Below are 23727 nucleotides of genomic sequence, written 5' to 3'. Positions count from 1 at the left end.
CTTGTCATCGGCAAGGACTAGGGAGTTTTTTAGGATAAAAATAAATAGAATAGAGTTAAGCACAGGCAAAATCCTAGAGCAAAACCTGTCTGTCTGTTTTCCAACAGAAACTGGGAGACAAATTCACCTTTCAGCAGGACAATAACCTAAAAGACAAATTGCTTACCAATACGACATTGAATGTTCCTGAGTGGCCTAGTTAGTTTTGACTTAAACTGGCTTGAAAATCTATGGCAAGTCTTGAAAATGTCTGTCTAGCAATGAACTTGACAGAGCTTGAAGAATTTTAAAAAGAATAATGTGCAAATATTGTACAATCTAGGTGTGCAAAGCTCTTAGCGACTTACCCAGAAAGACTCACAGCTGTAATCACTGCCAAATGTGATTCTAATATGTATTGACTCAGGGGTGTGAATACTTATGTAAATGAGATATTTCTGTATTTCATTTTCAATACATTTCCAAAATGTTCTACAAACGTTTTCACTTTGTCGTTATGGGGTATTGTGTGTAGATGAATGAGAGAGAGAAAATATTTAAAATCCATTTTGAATTCAGGCTGTAACACAACAAAATGTGAAATAAGTCAAGGGGTATGAATACTTTCTGAAGGCAGAATTATCTTTATTCAGAGGAAGAAAAGAGCTGAGTAAACCCACAGAGAGTGAGCGTTGGGAGTTGGGGGTAAATCTGAGTCATATTTTGAAATACTCTTATCTCCCTCAACACAGCGCTTTGATCACTGAGCTCAAAGCAGAAATAAGACAGCCGAGGGAGACTTCTTTATCAGTGTCAAACTTAAACACACACTCACACCTCAAACACACACACACACACATGCACACACACGCAAAGATCCACACCCACAAAGACATGCCTGCACCCACACATCAATCAGTACTATGCAATAAAATAACTAAGTGACAGTAATCTGAGGCTGAAAGATTTATTAACTCCCTCATCCCTTGATGTATCAAAGCATGAAATTAAGTCAAGATGCAAAGTCACTTTCAGAGGTTTTATTAAAAAGTGGTGCCTGATAGTTCTGCAGAAATATTGTTTACAGACGAGACACTGTGGCTTTCTAATGATTGTGTTTTAGAATGGAGGGACATTTAGTCATTATAAAATATCATCTGTTTTGAGTTATCCCTAATCCTTCTCTGTGTTATAAACTTAATTTCCCATAAGGCCACTTGTCACAATGGTGCAGTACTGCAACCTGATTAGTACATTTGAAGTATATATGTCTCCCGAGTGGCGCAGTGGTCTAAGGCACTGCATCGCAGTGCTAGCTGTGCCACTAGAGATCCTGGTTCAAATCCAGGCTCTGTCGTAGCCGGCTGCGACCGGGAGACCCATGGGGCGGCGCGCAATTGGCCCAGCGCCGTCCAGGGTAGGGGAGGGAATGGCCAGCAGGGATGTAGCTCAGTTGATAGCGCATTGATGCCAGGATTGTGGGTTTGATTCCCACAGGGGGTAGGAAAAATAAATAATGTATGCATTCACTAACTGTACGTTGCTCTGGATAAGAGCGTCTACTAAAATGTAAACTCTAAACAAGTTTCAATTAAAATACATAATGGATATTTACACTGTTTAATGGCTGGTCATTGTGATAATAGAATATTCAAATGAATTAAACAATGCACCACATAATGAAATACCGTTTTCTGTATCTATATTATTACAAGATAACTGAGAATATTTAAGGCACTGTCTGGATGTTACTTTATTGCTAGGGAGCCTAAGGGATACATTTCATTCTCCATTCCATGTCTAGCTTAAAAGACAAACAATATTTTGTAATCTGTCCACTTTTTATTATTATTATTATTATTTGTTGATTTTTATTTTTTACAAATGAGGGCTGGATTAAAAGATTCATCCTAATGAATCCAACAAGTCTGTTGTGGCAGTTTAAAACAAACTACAACATGTGCTTTTACAACCATCATGGCATACAATAAAAAAGGTAGCTACTTCTCATGTTTTTTACAAAAGTGACAAAGATAGTATCTGTTATCAAATAAATCATATTTCTAAAATCACATAATTATGGACAGTGAGAAATGTACAGTTCTATATAAATATTAGCTCTCGACTTTTACCAAAAAAAAGGGTCATTTTACTCTCCCAATTCTACATATTACCCAAGCACCACTTCTGTTGTGGTTGGAGTCTAACAAATACTCTTTAAAAATGCATTTGTTCTATAGGTTGTGTGTAAAATATTGACACTTATGCCATTTCCAGTTGTATCCAGTATACTGCATTACACATGTGGTAGATGTACTGAGTTAAGCCTAACAGAGAACAACAATATAAACCCGACCCCTGTAATTTTGCTATATTTCTAATGAGCAAAATGCTCATCTCCTGTGTCTCTGTGGCACCCTGTTTTTTCACAGTTGAATCCAACCCCCTGCAGTGCACCAGAGAAGCTTCCCTATTCAGAGAGAATACACTGCTTTCTCACCCTTCTTTGTAACTGGTATCCCATCATGCAAGGTTCTCACTCTAATCACCATTCCATTTCCCATAATTCATCAATATTACAATTTAAACCTTTCTTACAATATGTTAAATTTCCCAAAGAAAATCACAAAATCCTTTAACTTTTCAAGGATAATGTAAATCAATAGCAATTTACATCAAATCATTTTCAATGACTTTCAAGGCTTTTCGTGGACCGTGGTAACCCCTGTATAAAGTAGCCGGCTGTCCACAGACATGAATTCTGTTAACACTTCCACACACACACGCTTCAGGACATGACCTTTGACCCACAGCTGTGACACATAACTGTTCCATCTAAGATCCAGAGCAGATAGATCTGCAGCCTGTGAGGCTCAACGCGCCCATAACCTCAGAACTCCACTGACAGCAGGGTGGTTTGAAAGGCTGGACCAAGGGCACATTTTCAACGGATCCCAACATTTAGAATGAATGTAATGTAGAGCTGACACAAAGTCCATATTTCCATCAGAAAGACAATGATGTCTGCTCTTCACATCACTGACAATGAGGCCTGCTCTTCACACCACTGGGACTCTGGGGTCTCCTGCCGGGCAGCCAGACCGGTTCATCAGGACTCGGGGTGGCATGTCTTGGGTGTGGGGAGTGCTTCCTGAGCTGGTGACCCCTGACATGTGTCTAGAGGTCAAGGATCAAAAGGTGTCCTTCAACTGGCTCCAGGGGTAGGACATGAGCTAACTGGTTAAGGTGTTAAAGAATCATGGCCTCCTGGAAAGCCTCTATCCACCTGAGAGAAAATAGAGAAACACAACATGAACTTTATTGAATGGGCACCTGGGAAACAAACAAACTCATCAATAAACGTTATATTCATAAAATAACTATATGAATGCTTTCCTCCTCCCACGCTCCAGAGTTATCTGTTATAGCATGGTCCCCTCCTGACTGATGAATACTTTATTGATCCCTAAACCAAAGGGAATTTCCATTACCTCTGTGCAGTGGGGATGTCGTCAGCCTTGAAGATATAAAAAAGGGTGTTTTTGTGGTACAGTTTAAACTGCAGCTTCTGGAAAGGGCCACACTTCTCCTCCCGCAGGAAGAAGCCCAGCAGAGGCTGGCTCTCTAGAGCGGCTACGTCCTGGAGAGAGGGAGAGAGAGACATGTCACACACACACACACACACATACCGGCACAAAGCACTAATGTATGTTTGTGACTAGAGTGGCGTAGATGTGTTACCTCGCTGGCGGCGTAGGTGTACAGGACTTTGTTCTTGATGACGAACCATAGCCTCTTCCATTGCTTCTTGTTGCCCTTTGACCTCTGTAGGTAGCCACTCATGGAGGAGTTCTCTGTGTTTGCAGACACCTCTTTGAGAGCAGCTGGGATCTTCTTCTGTTTCCTGGAGAAAGAGAATCCCCCGGATCTGCCAGTAGGAGACAGCGCCCCAGAAGCAACACGGTCACCTAGGAAACACACAAACACACAGCACTTACAACCTCTGACATACATAGTGAATTTACAATAACAAAAAACATAGGGTTTAAATCATTACTTACCTTCTTTAATATTTTAAATAGCTAAAATACTTTAATATTTAATATGTATTCATGTAAAAGACGCATACTGTTCTCCTGCAGCTTGACGAAGCAGTGGTCACACACACGAGCCGGCTGGTTTTTCAAGTACTCCAGATAGAACTTATTGGACGAGCACGTCTGACACACCACCTGCAATACACACACAGTGAGTGAGAAAACCCCTACACACACACACACACACACACACGCACACACACACATACACACACTATGGAGTACAGTGGTGAGCCATTGTAAATTAGGGCCCATGTCCTTTCCTTACCTTCCCGCAGGCTCGGCAGTGGTGGCGTCTCCAGGTGAGGGTGAACTCACAGGTACAGACCATACACATGGTGGCCCTCAGGTCTGGGATCCAGATAGGGGCCTTAGAACCCAGCGGGGCCCCACTGTCACATACACCATCAGCCTACCCAGAGAGAGACCATTACAGCCATTACAAATGGACTGTAGCAAAACTATACTGCCTATGGTAAAGAGTGGGAGTGTAACCATATTCAGTCAGTCTAATGAGCTACTTTGGAACTACACATGCTACAAGCACGGTACACGCTCACTCACACAAACACACGCACACGCACACTGCCTCACCTCCTCTTGACTCCGGCTGGAGATGAAGGTGATCTTCTTCCTGGTGTGGTCGTCTATCGCTGTGGCGATGGCTGCCAGCCACTCATCTCTCTCTGTGGCCGAGCTGCCAGGCAGAAACAATAACAGAAACTTCCGTAACATTCCCCAGGTTAACTCATCAGAATGTCCGTAATGTTAGGTAGCACCTTCAGGTGTTCAAGTGTATCAGTGAGCAGGTACTCACCTGGCAGACAGGATGAAGGAACGCTCCACACTCTCAATGTTCAGTTCATTCTGATACGCCTCCTGACTGGGCTTACTCACCTGAACACAATAGACAAATGTTTTAGATGTGACTTTAGAAGAGTATTGTCCAGGGTCAATGTGTGTGTTCAACCCTGCCTGTACTCACCTTCATGCCTGCCAGAGAGAGCATGCTGTTGAGTTTATACTGACCAGATTGAACTGGAGTGGTGTACAGAAGAGTGTCATTAAACTAGGGAGAGAGAGACAGATACACACACCACATCAACATACAGACACTTAGGGGGCAATGTTCTAGTCTACAGACTATGTTCGAAGTGAACTATTACACACTTGACTCTAAATCAACTACAGAACTGTAACAGTAATGGGTCAGGTATCACACAGAGACCTCCACTACCCCAGGGGCCTCAGTCAGTACTCACCAGGAAGAACATCCGTGGCTGCATGACCTTCCTGGACAGCTTCATCAGAGTACCCTCCTTAAGGAACACCTGGAGACAAGAAGTGATCATGACAGATGAGATCACAGGTGTGTATGTGTGTGTGTGTGTGTGTGCCATAGTGCTGGTCACTCACCCTGCCCGGCTGAACAATCTCATGCTGTCCGTTCAGACTGTACTGAATGTGCATCAGCTTCTGAAAGTTATCCTGAAAGATAGCGATAGATAGACCAAGATCAGAGATCATTTCATGGGATGCCTTTGGCCAAATTCTCATGTGGATGGACATGGTGTGATGTCTAACCCCTTGTTTCATGATGTCGTTGGCATGGTTGGCCACCTCCTTCACTATACCCAGAGCAGCTGTAAGGTCAAAAGAGCCAACACTATGATTAACATGCTGTGAGAGTGTCTGTGAGAGAGAATGGCATCACACCAGACATTGTCACACACAGCCTAATCAACATTGTTCCACTCACCCTGTGTGTCTTTGTAGTCAGACGAGTCCTCAGGAAGGTTCTTCAGATAATCTGTAGAAGAGCAGGAAGTTACATCAGTCCCAGATCACACTAAATCATGCTATATACAGTATGTTTTACATAACCAGTATATACATGTAGAGAACTGTCTGCTGTTACACTCTGTGTCCACTAGGGGGCAGAGTGCTGCCGGTGCACTAAATAGTGCGTCGGAAGTAGAGGTGCTGAGGGTGCAGCAGCACCCCCTGAAAAATCATAATAATACAATTAAAAATATATATATAAATACAAATTGAAAAAACTATTTTTTCACAAAAGTAGTGCACTGGGCCTTTGCTAGTATTAGCGGACCGATATTGACCTCTGCAGCACAGGCAAAACATTTTTTAAGCATCTCTGCTTTGGCAGAAAAGGGTAGTTGTATAATTAAGAACAGTATCTTGTAGTATTCAATCGTTGGAATTGTAAGAGTTGTTGCCCCGTCCCTTTCTCTGCGATTGTCATTCTAATGGAATCCAGAAATAACAAAACCCTGTCTTCAAACATTTACATCAAAAGGTGCAAAGTTATGGGCAAAACATCCACATCAAATTAAATATTTGTATTGATCAAATAACATGGAAAACAACCACTTTTAGTGTAGTAATAATTTACAATCCTTACAAACCACTTAATGTGTGGTCCTCTGTAGCTCAATTGGTAGAGCATGGCGCTTGTAACGCCAGGGTAGTGGGTTCGATCCCCGGGACCACCCATACGTAAAAATGTATGCACACGTGACTGTAAGTCGCTTTGGTTAAAAGCGTCTGCTAAATGGCATATTATTTAAATGTACATTACTGTATTTTACATAGGCTGTTCATCTAGGTTTGTACCTGTAGACTTTCTATCACCATTAAAAAAAAAAACAATGCACAATACCGGAATTGAGTACATTGAAACATCAAGTGGTTTGTGATGATGTGATGTGATAATGTGGCTCAGTTGGTCGAGCATGGCGCTTGCAATGCTAGGATTGTGGGTTGAATTGAAAATATATGCACTCACTACCGTAAGTTGCTCTGGATAAGAGCATCTACTAAAATGTAAAAGGAATGAATAGACCATTTCAGTTCACATAGAAATAAGTTGCATTTGCAAAGTATTTCAAGAAACTGGATAACATACAGTACCAGTCAAAAGTTCATTCAAGGGTTTTTCTTTATTTTTACTATTTACATTGTAGAATAATAGTAAAGACATCAAAACTATGAAATAACACATATGGAATCTTGTAGTAACCAAAAACGTGTTAAACAAATCAAAATAGGTTTTATATTTGAGATTCTTCAAAGTAGCCACCCTTTGCCTTGATGACAGCTTTGCACACGCTTGACATTCTCTCAACCAGCTTCATGAGGTAGTCACCTGGAATGAATTTCAATTAACAGGTGTGCCTTGTTAAAAGTTAATTTGTGGAATTTCTTTCCTTCTTAATGCGTTTGAGGCAATCAGTTGTGTTGTGACAAGGTAGGGTTGGTATGCAGAAGATAGCCCTATTTGGTAAAAGACCAAGTCCATATTATGGCAAGAACAACTCAAATAAGCAAAGAGAAATGACAGTCCATCATTAGTTTAAGACATGAAGGTCAGTCAATACGGAACATTTCAAGAACTTTAAAGTTTCTTCAAGTGCAGTCACAAAAACCATCAAGCGCTATGATGAAACTGGCTCTCATGAGGACCACCACAGGAAAGGAAGACCCAGAGTTACCTCTGCTGCAGAGGATAAGTTCATTAGAGTTAACTGCACCTCAGATTGCAGCCCAAATAAATGCTGTTCAGAGGAGACTGCGTGAATCAGGCCTTCATGGTTGAATTGCTGCAATGAAACCACTACTAAAGGACACTAATAAGAAGAAGAGACTTGCTTGGGCCAAGAAACACGAGCAATGGACATTGGACCGGTGGAAATCTGTCCTTTGGTCTGATGAGTCCAAATTTGAGATATGTGGTTCCAACCGCAATATCTTTGTGAGACACAGAGTAGGTGAACGGACGATCTCCGCATGTGTGGTTCCCACCATGAAGCATGGAGGAGGAGATGTGATGGTGCTTTGCTGGTGACACTGTCTGTGATTTATTTAGAATTCAAGGCACACTTAACCAGCATGGCTACCACAGCATTCTGCAGCAATACGCCATCCCATCTGGTTTGCGCTTAGTGGGCCCATCATTTGTTTTTCAACAGGACAATGACCCAACACACCTTCAGGCTGTGTAAGGGCAATTTGACCAAGAAGGAGTGATGGGAGTGCTGCATCAGATGACCTGGCCTACACAATCACCCGACCTCAATCCAATTGAGATGGTTTGGGATAAGTTGGACCGCAGAGTGAAGGAAAAGCAGCCAACAAGTGCTCAGCATATGTGGGAACTCCTTCAAGAATGTTGGAAAAGCATTCCAGGTGAAGCTGGTTGAGAGAATGCCAAGAGAGTGCAAAGCTGTCATCAAGGCAAAGGGTAGCTACTTTGAAGAATCTCAAATATAAAATATATTTTGATTTGTTTAACACTTTTTTGGTTAGTACATGATTCCATATGTGTTATTTCATAGTTTTGATGTCTTCACTATTATTCTACAATGTAGAAAATAGTAAAAATAAAGAAACTTTTGACTGGTAGTGTATGTCAATAAAACGTCCTCCAAAGGACCCTTCTATGGATTACATTTTGTGAAAAAGAAATAAGTAATCATGGTCTTATTTTGTTCTAGTTTTCGTGAGGGATCCTCCTTTATGGAGAGCTGCCTGTAAAGCTTCTCTGCAACCTCAAAGGATTTGCAGTAGCCAGGCTCTTTCCTCACTTTTAATCAGCAACTGATTTAGGATATAATCCAGGTGTGTGCACTTTCTGGGAAATCAATGGCATTAGCCTAATCATCTGATCTATTAAGTAGGCCTACTAGAACAAAAACAAAGTAAGACATTAAGACTTCTGCCCTCAATGACTTGTGCACCCATATATTAGCGAATCAGTGGATTAACTGTATATTAAGAGAACTCTTGGCAATGGCATAGATGATCATTTACTGTATGTAACGTTATCATATATTATCATATTAACTGTTTTGTACAGATAATTATCAGACTCAAGTTACAAATAATGGTAAACACTCAAATACATTTCGTTTTTTTAAAATCACAAAAGCAGTGCACTGGGCCTTTACTATATATAGACTCTTCAGAACAGCATTTTTTTCTTCCTGCATTTCCAGCAATCCCCCCCATGTGCGTGTATGTGTATGTGTGTGTACCTGTGAGCAGTAGCTGATACTGGGGGATTCTCTGTACAGGTTTCAGCAGGTAGTGCTTCAGTGCCAGGCTGGCACATCGAGGACTCATCTGGGACAGAGTACAGGAGAATTGTCACACATATTTGCATACAGTATTAACAGTATACATACACAAATCTAGCTCCACGTCCTTGGACGCTAATGTAGTCTCCAGACTATGGCTTGTTACATCTAAACACCCACACGCACTCTACCACTCTATCATCAACTGTGCAGAGAGGAACTTCCTCTGACACACACACAGCTGTTTTACCTCAAACTCCCGGACCACAGCGGCGAAGCCAGGGTTTTTCCTACACTGTTCATCCAGCATAGCCACGTTGTTGTCAAACTGCCGGATGTAGGTGGAGTACATCTTCAGGTACGGCCCCTTCTGAACAAAGATGTCTGCCAGTCTCTGGTGGTCCCCCCTACACAGGAGAGAGAGGCAGAGGGTGGGAGATGGTCATTGTTAGACCTCATATCTGTGGTCTGGTCTGAGTTCAGGTGTCCACAGCCTGGCATGGTCAGTTGAGGTTTATATCTCTGGTGCTGGCCTGTGACTGATAATGATGACGTGCGTACCAGTGGGCCACTCTCTCCTCTAGCTCCCGGAGCAGGTCTCGGTTGAGCTGGTATAGTTGGGGCAGATAGTAGAGGATCTGGGTTAGAATACGCTCTTCAACCACCGGCTTGCCATTCTGACGCGTCGCCTTGGCAACTGCGTCCCGGAAATCCTGCAGGGAGGGAGTGGGTTAATGTTGACAGACGAATGAGGGGAACTGACACAGCGACAACAGGGTGGTGGGAGACTAATTTAACACACGCACAGCTGCAGGGCGGAGAGACGTTACACAGTACAGCACAGGAACACCTGGTTATCACCTCGTAAACATGCCTCCCACTGCAACATACACACACACACACACACACACAACTGAGTCAGCACTCTCACACTGCCCAGTGAGCCAACACACACATCCAGGTGGAAGGAAGTGGTGAGACAACCAGGGCAGGGTCCCAATGTCCTGCTGAACACTCTCACACAACCACAGCCCCACACCCACAATGATACACGCACAGCTGCAGCGTGTGAAGGACCGAAACATGTATCCCTAGAAAACATGTCAAAAGTCAAGTCAAAATATAATGCAAGACATTATTGTACACAACCTATCAAACGAGAACCATCCTATAGGTTATAGGGGAGGACTTCAGTGTGAAACCAAAATAAACACTTTTTGCATAGCAACAGGCACACACTAACACACACACATACACAGGATTAGCCGAAGCATTTCTAAGTCTGGGGGTCCTCTACTCTCTCACTGCAGGAAGCAGCTGTTCTGTGGTCAGGGGCAGCCATGGAGACTGGAGAATGTGATTTGACCTCTTTCTTTAAGTCTCCCTCTCCACACTCTACTGTGTCTCTCTCACCCACTCTCTCATCTCTCTCCCTCTCTCTCATGCCCAGCCCCATATTCAAAATGAATCCCATAGTGGGTCTTGCTTAAGGCAGACAGACAGGGGGACATTTGACCCTGAGTGTGTGTGTACCTGGGATTCCCCTTACGGACAGTCTGAAAGCGACTACCAAGAGGAAATCTAATGTCGACCCTGCAGCCGTCTCAGGCAAATTTAATGTGAGTTTAGAGAGATTTTAGAGGCTGTGTGAGACAAATAAAGGCTGGATTACATCATTTTTCCTTTCAATACAAAAAACTTTGAAAACAAACACACAGTCTACCTTCCGCTGCAAAATCAAATCCTCTTTAAGAGCCCAGGACAGCTTGGCCTGGCTGGCACAGTTGACCTCCTCAGCCTGACACAGCCCAGTATACCAGACCAGCACAGTAATCACCACAACACCACCACTGTGAGTTAACAAGCCTAGACTCATCAGAGCTCCCACACACACCTGTCACCTCCCCCTGAGACCAACATCAAAGCGCCCAGCTCTGTCGTCACGGTTACCTGCTTCACTTTTCACCCCAACAGGCAGAGAGCAGGGACGGTATTCCTCCCACCAAGCAGGAGTAGCGAGCTAGCACAGCCGGTAGTTAAATATAATGAAACAACTCTAGCCTATGTTTCCACTCCATAAAAATCCATCACTTGAAAGTTGAAACTAGCAATACAAGCTTGACTCCTTAGCTTCCTTTATGATTTAGAAAATTAGAGTCTCAAATTAGAGTCTCAGTGTTTGCCACTGATCCTGCTAAGTGTAATACCTCCCAGGAACAACAACAACAACAACAACAACAACAGTGCTATCAGAGACAACTCCACTGCTGAGTACTGCTGCCTCAGGGGGAGAAAGGCAACACAGCTCAGCTAGTCGAAGGCTTGCTGAGTAACACCATAGAACACACAGATAACACACATATATGGTCCTCATCAAAAGCTCAGAGGCTTAACTGATACTTACTATGTGAAGAAGCTTCAGGACGTCCACAAACCTGGAGGGAGAGGAGACGGGTGGAAAACATCGTTATATGACTAAACAAGACACCCACCGCTAAGAAAAAGAACGACTCTGTGGAATATTCTCATGATAAAGTCATTGATTGGGTGTGTGTGTGTCTCGGGTACTCACACTTTCTCGGAGCTCATGATCTCCTGGGCGATGTGCACCACCTTTTTCCTCTTCACCTCATCCTCCTGCTGGAACGACAGACAGACAGTCAGTCAGATAGAGAAAAACAGAGCATTCAGTCAATGTCATGAAAAAAGCTAGCTAGCCATATTCTAAACTGTGCAGACATACTTCCACGTACCAGGTCACTGCAGCCCACCATCTCAACTGTTTTGCTACAGTATGCATAGGCACAATAATCTGGCCATTTGCTGTTTCTAAACAGACACTCAACAGAGATGATGTCTGAAAGCAGAGCTGCCGTTTCACACGTCTCTTTCCCTCTCTACTCTCTATCCACTCCAGCTATCTTCTCTGCCCTCGGCACTCTCCCTCCCTCGCTCTCTCGCACTCTTTCACACTGATAGTGAGTGGTCTGGAATGGAAATGAGGCGGTCTCATTTCGGTGTCTTAATTTGGACAGTGGCCTTGCCCTTGCGTGACTGAAGGGGCCTCCTGCTCCTAATTGTGTGTGTGTGTGTGTGTGCTCATGCTTTTGTTTGTTACAGACACAGGCTTTTAGAGTATCATGCACAGCGTCAGAAAGGACAAAGCCATCAGCCATTTTCAGAGTTATTTCTGCGCCCTAAACCCTCTTTGTCTGACACCCTAACCCCCCTGACACAGAATGACAGCTCCATCATCACAAGCAGGCACAGTGTGATATCCCCCGCCTGCCCTTCTTTCCTCCATAGAGCCCTGTGCCAGACCTGTTTTACACACAGGGCCCAGAACCCATTTTGCCTCCGTGACGCCAGTCCAATAGTGTCGTTATCACTCATGTTACGCCTGCCAATTTCCTTCCTGTTATACCACCTACAGTGAGGGGAAAAAAGTATTTGATCCCCTGCTGATTTTGTACGTTTGCCCACTGACAAAGAAATGATCAGTCTATAATTTTAATGGTAGGTTTATTTGAACAGTGAGAGACAGAATAACAACAAAAAAATCCAGAAAAACGCATGTCAAAAATGTTATAAATTGATTTGCATTTTAATGAGGGAAAGAAGTATTTGACCCCTCTGCAAAACATGACTTAGTACTTGGTGGCAAAACCCTTGTTGGCAATCACAGAGGTCAGACTTTTCTTGTAGTTGGCCACCAGGTTTGCACACATCTCAGGAGGGATTTTGTCCCACTCCTCTTTGCAGATCTTCTCCAAGTCATTAAGGTTTCGAGCCTGACGTTTGGCAACTGGAACCTTCAGCTCCCTCCACAGATTTTCTATGGGATTAAGGTCTGGAGACTGGCTAGGCCACTCCAGGACCTTAATGTGCTTCTTCTTGAGCCACTCCTTTGTTGCCTTGGCCGTGTGTTTTGGGTCATTGTCATGCTGGAATACCCATCCACAACCCATTTTCAATAACCTGGCTGAGGGAAGGAGGTTCTCACCCAAGATTTGACGGTACATGGCCCCGTCCATCGTCGGGATGGTGTTCTTGGGGTCATAGGCAGCATTCCTCCTCCTCCAAACACGACGAGTTGAGTTGATACCAAAGAGCTCAATTTTGGTCTCATCTGACCACAACACTTTCACTTAGTTCTCCTCTGAATCATTCAGATGTTCATTGGCAAACTTCAGACGGCCCTGTATATGTGCTTTCTTGAGCAGGGGGACCTTGCGGGCGCTGCAGGATTTCAGTCCTTCACGGCGTAGTGTGTTACCAATTGTCTTCTTGGTGACTATGGTCCCAGCTGCCTTGAGATCATTGACAAGATCCTCCCGTGTAGTTCTGGGCTGATTCCTCACCGTTCTCATGATCATTGCAACTCCACGAGGTGAGATCTTGCATGGAGCCCCAGGCCGAGGGAGATTGACAGTTATTTTGTGTTTCTTCCATTTGCGAATAATCGCACCAACTGTCACCTTCTCACCAAGCTGCTTGGAGATGGTCTTGTAGCCCATTCCAGCCTTGTGTAGGTCTACAATCTTGTCCCTGACATCCTTGGAGAGCTCTTTCGTCTTGGCCATGGTGGAGAGTTTGGAATCTGATTGATTGATTGCTTCTGTGGACAGGTGTCTTTTATACAGGTAACAAGCTGAGATTAGGAGCACTCCCTTTAAGAATGTGCTCCAAATCTCAGCTCGTTACCTGTATAAAAGAAACCTGGGAGCCAGAAATCTTTCTGATTGAGATGGGGTCAAATACTTATTTCCCTCATAAAATGCAAATCAATTTATAACATTTTTGACATGCGTTTTTCTAGATTTTTCGTTGTTATTCTGTCTCTCACTGTTCAAATAAATCTACCATTAAAATTATAGACTGATCATTTCTTTGTCAGTGGGCAAACGTACAAAATCAGCAGGGGATCAAATACTTTTTTCCCCTCACTGTATCATCACTGTCGTTACTCAGTAACATCACCTCTGTTATCACTCACGCCTCACTGCATGGCTGGAGGACCTACCAGAGCAAACAGATCCAAAGAGCTCTACCATAAGCTTATTGACAAGGCCGCCACATCCACTGTGTATCGGGGTGTGTGTGTGTGTGTGTGTGTGTGTGTGTGTACGAGTGGGTCCTCCTGAGCCAGTGTTGCAGATTGTGTCACCATCACCAGTTAATAACAACCACATAAGGATGTGTGTGTGTGTGTGTGTGTGTGTGTATGAAAGCCAGCTACCTGTTTGTCTTCTTCTGACAGCTCCAGGTGTTCCTTGCTGGAGGTGGAGCTGTTGTCATCCTCATCAGAGCTGTGTACTTCCTCCTCAGAGTGAGCATCGTCCAATCCATGCCAGCCCCTGCAGGCAAAACAGAAAGTCCCGTTCACCGCATTATCCTCATGGTTATCAGCCAGAGTGTCTATGCACTTACACATACAGTATATCCATGCAAGCATACCACGTACACACACTTCTGAATGGACTTTTGAATGTTTTATGGGAACAGTAATTGGGTTCCCTATAGCCATGGGACTAGGATGATCACAAGCCTGAAGCACGGATGTCAATACTCTGTCCACAGCTGTACTCAGGTAAACATAGTTGCCATGGAGACTCCACAGCCAGCCTGTCTGCTGGCAGCAGTGCACCAGTCAGCTGATACAGGTCTGTCTGCTGAGTGGCACAAGTAGCAACGTGTTTGTGTCACTAATGTTTTCATCTTGGCTTCACAGCCTATCCCAGGAGATGTTATCACAGCTGGATTTTGAACCAAACAAACCCAAAGTCCTGTCTACTTTCTAATCTGGAGGACTCATAAGATACTGTCACTCTCTATATTTTGACTACTTTGTCTGTCCCCTTCCTCTCTCTCAGCTATCCCTCTTTCCCTCTCTTTCAGCTATCCCTCTTTCCCTCTCTCTCAGCTATCCCTCTTTTCCTCTCTCTCAGCTATCCCTCTTTCCCTCTCTCTCAGCTATCCCTCTTTCCCTCTCTTTCAGCTATCCCTCTTTCCCTCTCTTTCAGCTATCCCTCTTTCCCTCTCTCTCAGCTATGCCTCTTTCCCTCTCTCTCAGCTATCCCTCTTTTCCTCTCTCTCAGCTATCCCTCTTTCCTTCTCTCTCAGCTATCCCTCTTTCCCTCTCTCTCAGCTATCCCTCTTTCCCTCTCTCCTTCTCTCCCCTTCTTCCCTCTATACCCTGTTTCTCCTCCCTACCCCCCATCTTTTCCCTTTCACTCTCTCTTTCCTCTTTTCTCCCATTCATTCACTCTCTCTTTCTCTTCCTCTCTCACTCCATAGACAGGCCTTCCTGCACACTGGGTCAGGCACAGAGCGCCTCTTGTTTACTGCCTGAGGCTAGTTACATAAACTAAACAGGCTCAGATGCTTGGGAAACACTACAGATTCACGACACACATACACACTCTTTCAAAAAACCACAACGGCACACACATACACACATGCATGCAAGCACACACACACAAGCACGCACAAACGCAAGCATCTTTCAAACGATGAAACACACATAAACACGGGCAAAAATCACACAGTGATAGATAAACACTAATATTATCCAACTGGAGTACCAGATCTGGACAGCTTGATATATGTGTAACTGACTGTTGCATACTGCTCTTTACTGCTGAACTCTGAGTCTAATATTTCCCTTCACCTGCCCTTCCTTATACCTGTCCTGTAATCTGACTCTGACCTGCCTTTACCTCATGGCCCCGGAGTGCCTTAGCAAAATACTGGTCTGAGCATGCATGTGCACTGCACACACACAAAAGCCTTTTGATATATGATGTAAACACACACACAAGAACACTTGAATGAGAATGTGATTACAGTGAGTTGGAAAGCCTGACTCTTGTTAGCAAGGACCGTGTCCAGTCCATTCACTCATCCACTGAACTGTTTCCATACACACAAATATTTTCGTGTCCAATACAGAAGCAAAATATTAAATTACGTTGAGTCATTCTAAAAGGGTTCACTGAGAATGAGAGAGAGATAAAAACCGAAAGAGAGATGGGAGAGAGCGATGGCAGAGAGAGAACGGGAGAGAGAGGGAACGGGAGATAAAGGGAGAGATATGGGAGAGGGACAGGAAGAGATGGGAAAGCGAGAGCAAGAGAGTGGGAGGGAGAAGGAGAGAGAGAGAGGCTGGTGGTTGGTGGAGGTTTATTTTCCCTGTTCAGAGTGCAGTGTGGCGTTTCTGTGATTTTCAGACATTTCCTGCCCTGGCCACTGAAAATAACCCACAGGAAAACAGCCCAACCTGCTGCACATCAATGCTCTATTCACAGCCTGGAGGGCTAACACTGAAGCTAACTCTCACACTCGTACAAGCACAGCCTGCTAATGCTAACTCTCACACTCGTACAAGCACAGCATGCTAATGCTAACTCTCAAACTCGTACAAACACAGCCTGCTAATGCTAACTTTCACACAAACACAGCGCGTTGGTCTACGTTGTAAGTACTGTGTAATAATGGGTTTGGTACACACACTGTAGTTACATAGTTTTAGCAATAAAGTGGGACTAAGACTGCAAAGTGAAAACTAACTCTCACACAAGCACAACCTGGGCTAAAAACACTGGCCTAAATACTAAAATACTTTCTGTCTCACTGTGACACAGTACACACACACACACAAACACACTCGCATGCACAAACACTCACATACTGTACCTCTCATAGTCAATGGAATGGGGTCGCTTATAGTCGCTGCAGCTCTCGTAGGGATCCTGCACCTCATAGACATCTGAGTCACTGTGTCTGTGTTGGCTTGGGTCCAGACTGTGTGTGAGTGGCCAGCCCAGCCGTGCGCTGAGGAAAGGCAGGTTCATGTACTCCGGTATCTCCTCATACAGAGGAACGTTCTCATACTCCACCAACCCCTCTCCATCCCCACCAGACACCCCCGCGCTGCCGTTGGACTGGTCCACCGTCCTCTCCCCACCCTCCGGCTCCACGCTGGTACAATGCAGAGACTGGCCACTTCTGGCCAGTAACCGTGGCAACATCCTGACAGACAGCCGCAGCTCCAGAAGCTTCCGGAAGGAGAGGCTCCTCTTGGTGCCGTCGGCGCGGGCCAGCAGGTCAGCTGAGGAGAAAGACTGGGCCCTCTGTTTCCCCCCCAGCAGAGCTGCTTTCCCCTGGGGGGCCCCTCCGCTGCTGTGTCTGGAGGTGCTCTGCCTGCTGAAGAAGGACCTGGGGAAGCGCCAGGCTGGTTTCTCCTGTGGGGTGGCAGGCAGCTCCCTCATGGGGGTGTTGGCGTGGTGCGGAGGGGGTGGAGGGGGGGTGGTGGATGGGGGGGCGCCCGCTGGCAGGCTGTGTCTCTGGGGCTTCCTGGGTGGGGCCCTGGGTGACCCGCCCTCTTCCGCCGAGCTGGCCTTCATTGTCATGCCGACGGGGGGCGTGCGGCAGCTCAGCTTGATCTGTTTGGGCAGGCTCCGGGTGATGGGGTAGCGCTCAAAGTCTCCGTACCCGTCCTCAACTTCTTCCTCCCCTCCTCCTCCTCTTCTCTCTGAGGTCAGTGCGTTAAGCTCAGGCTGAGAGAGCAGGTCCAGAGAGTGGGAGGTGTTTCGGTTGAGGGAGGGGGAGGGGGGACAGTGGATGGCTCTGTGGGGGCGGGGGGAGAGGGACTTCTGCCTCGGTGGAGGCACAGGGTGAGGCTCCTCTTCAACTTCAGGGTCCTGGGAGGGTGAGGGACTGTCATACACTCCCTGGATGTGTTCTTCCTTCTCTGAGGTGAGACATCTCCCCCCACTCCCCTCAGTCTCCCCCACCTCTCCCTCCTGTGTGCGGTTCTTTGTCTCCCCCTCCTGGGTGCTGGCCTCCAGGCCGTCCTGCCTTACCAGGGCTGGCTTACGGGGCTTGCGTGGCAGCGGCACGGGCAGGGGCTTACTGGGGGCAGCAGGGACCGAGAGGTCAGTGGGTAGCCTGGGTATTCTGGAACACTGTGTACTGCTGTCTGTGTGGGAGGGGGTGCTATCAGGCTTACTGTCCACCTGGGAGGGGGTGAGGATGGGGGGTAAAATCTGTGGGGGGGTGCGGGTGGGTGGGACAGTCTGAGGGGGGGTGTGGGTGGGGGGGACTGTCTGTGGGGGGGTGCGAATGGGGGAGACTTCCAGTGGGAGGATGAGGGGAGTGGGAATTGTGTCGCTCTCATTGCTGTCTATATTACAGCTGTCAGTGTATATCTGTTCTGCATTAGGAGCTTTAGTCTCAGTCTCAGTCTGTGTAAGTGTCTCTGCCACCTCAAGAACATTACACGACTGGTCCCCTGAACCAGTCTGATACTCCTGACCACCCTGACCTTTCTGGTTCCTCTGTCTCTCCTCTTTGTTCCCCTGCAGCTTGTCCTCATCCCTGTTTCCCTCTCCATCCCTCTTCCCCTCCTGTCTCTGGGGTTTGTCCTTGAACCTGAGATGGAGGCTGTTGGTCACTCCTCCGCTCTTCTCACTGTCTCCATTCTCTGTTTTACCCGGCCGATTGGCTACCAGCGTTCCAGTGCTTTCCATGGCATTCCCGTTAGGCCAGGAGCCAAGCGTATCGCTACCGACCTCTGTAACGTTCCCATTCCCTAGTCGTTTGCATTGGGAGCAGTCCTGGAGTCCGCAGGAGCACGTAGGAATGATGTAGTCCAAGTCACGCAGGATGGGCTGCGACAGGATCCCGTTTCTGGAGTTGAGGAAGGAGAGGCTGTCGTCCCCAGCCCCTCGGCACTCCTGGGAAGGGGTTTGGGGTACTCTGGGTCTGGGTCTGGGGGGTGGGGGAGAAGCCGGGGCTGCAGGGGCGGAGGGTTTGGAGAGGCATGGTTTGGGCGCCACAGCGGGTTTGGCTCTCTTTAGCGCGGCAGGGGAGGGTTGGGTAAGGAGGGGGGAGGGTTGGGAAGGCTGGGAGAGGAGAAGATCAGGTTTGGGGGCGATGGGAGGAGGCGAGAGCTTCACCGAGAGGGCGAGTTTGGGTTTGGGAGCCACTGGCGGCTTCTTCACACCTGTAGAGAATTAGAGGAGGAGGAAGAGAGGAGTAGACATTAGACAATGCTGGGGAGGGGGGCTGCTGAAAACACACACATCATAGGAGGCAAAGAAAGAAGTGACCCTTTAACCTTTATGTCTGCTTAAAGGCACAAAAAGGAGGCAAAAAGCAAAACAGAGCGCATTCCACTGCCCTGCTGTAATGCATGCACTACCCTGGATCTCCCTTGAACCCCCCCACCACCTCATCGACACATACCAACCAGCCAGCAGCAGCACACAGACAGCTGGTGGGGTAAGAGAGGGCAGGTCAAGGGTCAGAGGATCAACCCTTAGAGGTCAATGGGATTTTTAGCTCACTAAGGAAGGTTGGGCGCAAGTGGTAAGAAAGTGAAGGAATGAAAGAACCAAATGATTCCTGTACTAATATATCCAATCATGAGCCTGACTAAAACAGTCAACTGTAATGGTTCACTGTGTTCAGTCTGTAGAGAAAAGCTGAAAAAAAAAACATTTAAAAAACAAACTATAACCTTAGCGACATCACATCTCCCTCATATAAAACATTTTGATGGCAGTGTAATGCAATTACTGTATGAATGTGTCTCTAAGCGGGCACCACACATGCCCGTGACAGGCTGAAGCTGCACTAAATGGATACCTGGTTTATGAATACAGACCCCTGCATTGAATATGAGACACTCGGTCCTGCATTGAAGGTCCTTCAATATCAGGTGAAGAATGACAACCCTCATGATGTTATGAAACACTACACCACCACACCTCTCCTCCTAAGGTGTTAGGAATCGTCAGTGGTAGACAAATCTTATATACAGTAAATGATCATCTATGCCATTGCCAAGAGTTCTCTTAATATACAGTTAATCCACTGATTCGCTAATATATGGGTGCACAAGTCATTGAGGGCAGAAGTCTTAATGTCTTGCTTTGTTTTTGTTCTAGTAGGCCTACTTAATAGATCAGATGATTAGGCTAATGCCATTGATTTCCCAGAAAGTGCACACACCTGGATTATATCCTAAATCAGTTGCTGATTAAAAGTGAGGAAAGAGCCTGGCTACTGCAAATCCTTTGAGGTTGCAGAGAAGCTTTACAGGCAGCTCTCCATAAAGGAGGATCCCTCACGAAAACTAGAACAAAATAAGACCATGATTACTTATTTATTTTTCACAAAATGTAATCCATAGAAGGGTCCTTTGGAGGACGTTTTATTGACATACACTACCAGTCAAAGGTTTGGACACACCTACTCATTCAAGGGTTTTTCTTTTTTTTTTACATTGTAGAATAATAGTAAAGACATCAAAACTATGAAATAACACATATGGAATCATGTAGTAACTAAAAAAGTGTTAAACAAATCAAAATAGATTTTATATTTGAGATTCTTCAAATAGCCACCCTTTGCCTTGATGACAGCTTTGCACACTCTTGGCATTCTCTCAACCAGCTTCATGAGGTAGTCACCTGGAAAAGCATTTCAATTAACAGGTGTGCCTTCTTAAAAGTTAATTTGTGGAATTTCTTTCCTTCTTAATGCGTTTGAGCCAATCAGTTGTGTTGTGACAAGGTGGAGGGGGTATACAGAAGATAGACCTATTTGGTAAAAGACCAAGTCCATATTATGACAAGAACAGCTCAAATAAGCAAAGAGAAATGACAGTCCATTATTACTTTAAGACATGAAGGTCAGTCAATACGGAACATTTGAAGAACTTTTAAAGTTTCTTCAAATGCAGTCGCAAAAACCATCAAGCGCTATGTTGAAACTGGCTCTCATGAGGACCGCCACATGAATGGAAGACCCAGAATTGATTAGAGTTACCAGCCTCAGAAATTGCAGCCCAAATAAATGCTTCACAGAGTTCAAGTCACAGACACATCTCAACATCAACTGTTAAGAGGGGACTGTGTGAATCAGGCCTTCATGGTCGAATTGATGCAAAGAAACCACTACTAAAGGACACCAATAAGAAGAAAAGACCTGCTTGGGCCAAGAAACACGAGCAATGGAAATTAGACAGGTGGAAATTAGTCCTTGGGTCTGGAGTCCAAATTGGAGATTTTTGGTTCCAAACGCTGTGTCTTTGTGAGATGCGGTGTGGGTGAACGGATGATCTCCGCATGTGTAGTTCCCACCATAAATCATGGAGGAGGAGGTGTTATGGTGTGGGGGTGCTTTGCTGGTGACACTGTCTGTGATTTATTTAGAATTCAAGGCACACTTAATCAGCATGGCTACCACAGCATTCTGCAGCGATACGCCATCCCATCTGGTTTGGCCTTAGCAGGACTATCATTTGTTTTTCAACAGGACAATGACCCAACACACCTCCAGGCTGTGTAAGGGCTATTTTACCAAGAAGGAGAGTGATGGAGTGCTGCATCAGATCACCTGGCCTCCACAATCGCCCGACCTCAACCCAAATGAGATGGTTTGGGATGAGTCGGATGGCAGAGTGAAGGAAAAGCAGCCAACAAGTGCTCAGCATATGTGGGAACTCCTTCAAGACTGTTGGAAAAGCATTCCAGGTGAAGCTGGTTGAGAGAATGCCAAGAGTGTGCAAAGCTGTCATCAAGGCAAAGGGTGGCTATTTGAAGAATAGTAGTAACTATTCTTCATGTAGTAACTTTTTTGGTTACTACATGATTCCATATGTGTTATTTCATAGTTTTGATGTCTTCACTATTATTCTACAATGTAAAAAATAGTAAAAATAAAGAAAAACCCTTGAATGAGTAGGTGTGTCCAAACTTTTGACTGGTACTGTATATTTGCCATTTGTATTTTAAAACATAATAGAGAAATAATTAATTGAAGTCATTTTGGCCTTACTCAGGTCTCCTTTAAGACTCCATAGTGTTTCATATGTAGGCGCTACAAAGCAAAAGTTGGTGTCATATGAAGCTTTACCGCTTGCTCTGTAATATGAGTAGTATTTTGATTACAATAATACATTTCTTACATACATTTATGAATATTGCAAAATATAAACATGAATATTGAAAATAAAAAATATTTGATTTGGCACATTTTTCAATATATTGTTGAACATAATATTCTCTATGGCCACATCAAAGTTCCAGAGTGGGATCACTCATTTTTATATTTATGGCCCATTTTATACAGAGAAATTGGCAAAGTAGGCAATGTAACCAATTACAGCCCTCCCTTTACTTCTATCACTGTACATCCTGCAAATCACAGAGGGTAGCCATTTTGAGTCCATTTTCACATTCACTCTGTTGGCAACGCTTACAAATTGGATCATAACTATAAAAGTAGCAGAGGTCCCATTCTGGAACTTGTATATGAAGGTAGAGTATATTATGTTTAACAATATTTTGAAAAAATGTGCCAAATCAAAACGTTTCTATTTCCAATATTAATGTTTCTATTTTTCTATATTCATAAATGTATGTAATAAATGTTTTATTGAAATCAAAATACTACTCATATTACAGTGAATGCGGTAAAGCTTCATATGACACCAACTTTTGCAAAGTTGCACCTACAGATTAAACACTAAAGGACAAGGAGAAAAAAAGAAACAAATATTCCAACTTCAATTCATTATTTCTCAATTATGCTTTAAGATACAAATGTCAAATATATGTCAACAATCCTTCCTCCAAAGGACCCTTCTATGGATTACAATCATGGTATTTTTTGTTTTGTTATAGTTTCGTGAGGAATCACCCAAAAGTATTCTACCTTGGTCTTTGCCTACTAACATTTCTGTTTTTTCAGACCTTAGACCTTAGGTTCTGTGAATTGTGAGAGAACCATGGTGTTGACTGGAGTTTGTTGGCTTGTTTATTTTCGGTAGAGGAAATGTGTTTTCAGCTCCAATGGCCCCAACCCAAGTAGAATCCCGTGTTACCTCGCTGCATGCTTCCTCCTTGTCCTAGTCTGTTGCTGGGTATGACCTGAATAATTTCATGGCACTGACTTGTTTTGAAGTTGGCTGTATGTGTGTTGTGAAAGATGTGCGTCCTATATGTTATCCATAATCAGATGCCCAAAAGGATATGGCCTCGTTTTCTGCTCGACTGGGGCTGGATCAGGGCTCCTGACTGGCCGGGCGAGTGCGACACCACGAGAAGCGGAGTCACGGAGCGGATGTGCATGAAGCCTTAATGACTCTCTAGCTACTCATGGAAAAAATCTGTAAACATCAGTGCCAAATCCCCTTTGCCTCAACGGATTGAAAATTCGTCGGTTTAGTGGTTAACAAATGCTGCTTTAGGTTATATAACCATGTTTGAAAGTTTTTAAAAATCCATTGCGCATCTGACTGCATCAAAACAGGAGGACAGATGTTACACAAAGGAGCTGCATGTATCTGCCCTCTCATACACGCTCTCTATCTCTCTTCACATTTGGCTGATGCATCAGTTGTGTTGCATGTACTTTTGTTGGAGTATTCTAACCAGAATGACTGTTCTCCCTAAACCATGAGTGGGTGAAAACTGCTCATCTTTGCCACTACAACGCCTTCGGAGAGGTAACGTAATCATTATGAAAAACAGTAATTACAATGT

The 23727-nt window shown here is 44.8% G+C and overlaps 1 protein-coding gene across 1 annotated transcript; it reads right to left on the bottom strand.

Annotated features, from left to right (window-relative positions):
• Positions 1 to 1006: 1006 nt before the first annotated feature.
• On the bottom strand, positions 1007 to 22401 carry LOC311140051 (FYVE, RhoGEF and PH domain-containing protein 6-like; the record flags this gene model as incomplete). Its single annotated transcript, XM_084175018.1, is given in 22 exon segments — positions 1007 to 3265; positions 3471 to 3619; positions 3721 to 3947; positions 4109 to 4211; positions 4345 to 4488; positions 4671 to 4773; positions 4894 to 4973; positions 5062 to 5145; positions 5339 to 5407; positions 5493 to 5564; positions 5661 to 5719; positions 5836 to 5886; positions 9131 to 9218; positions 9423 to 9579; positions 9734 to 9885; positions 11577 to 11607; positions 11745 to 11812; positions 14412 to 14529; positions 16868 to 19178; positions 19842 to 19922; positions 19925 to 19952; positions 22375 to 22401. Coding segments are annotated over 22 exon segments (4239 nt in total). The 3' UTR covers positions 1007 to 3228.
• Positions 22402 to 23727: the final 1326 nt, after the last annotated feature.

This window comes from Coregonus lavaretus (assembly GCF_964263955.1).
Source record: "Coregonus lavaretus genome assembly, chromosome: 13".
NCBI lineage: Eukaryota > Metazoa > Chordata > Actinopteri > Salmoniformes > Salmonidae > Coregonus > Coregonus lavaretus.
The sequence above is the reverse complement of the archived record's forward strand: the minus strand, read 5'-3'. Positions and strand labels throughout refer to the sequence as shown.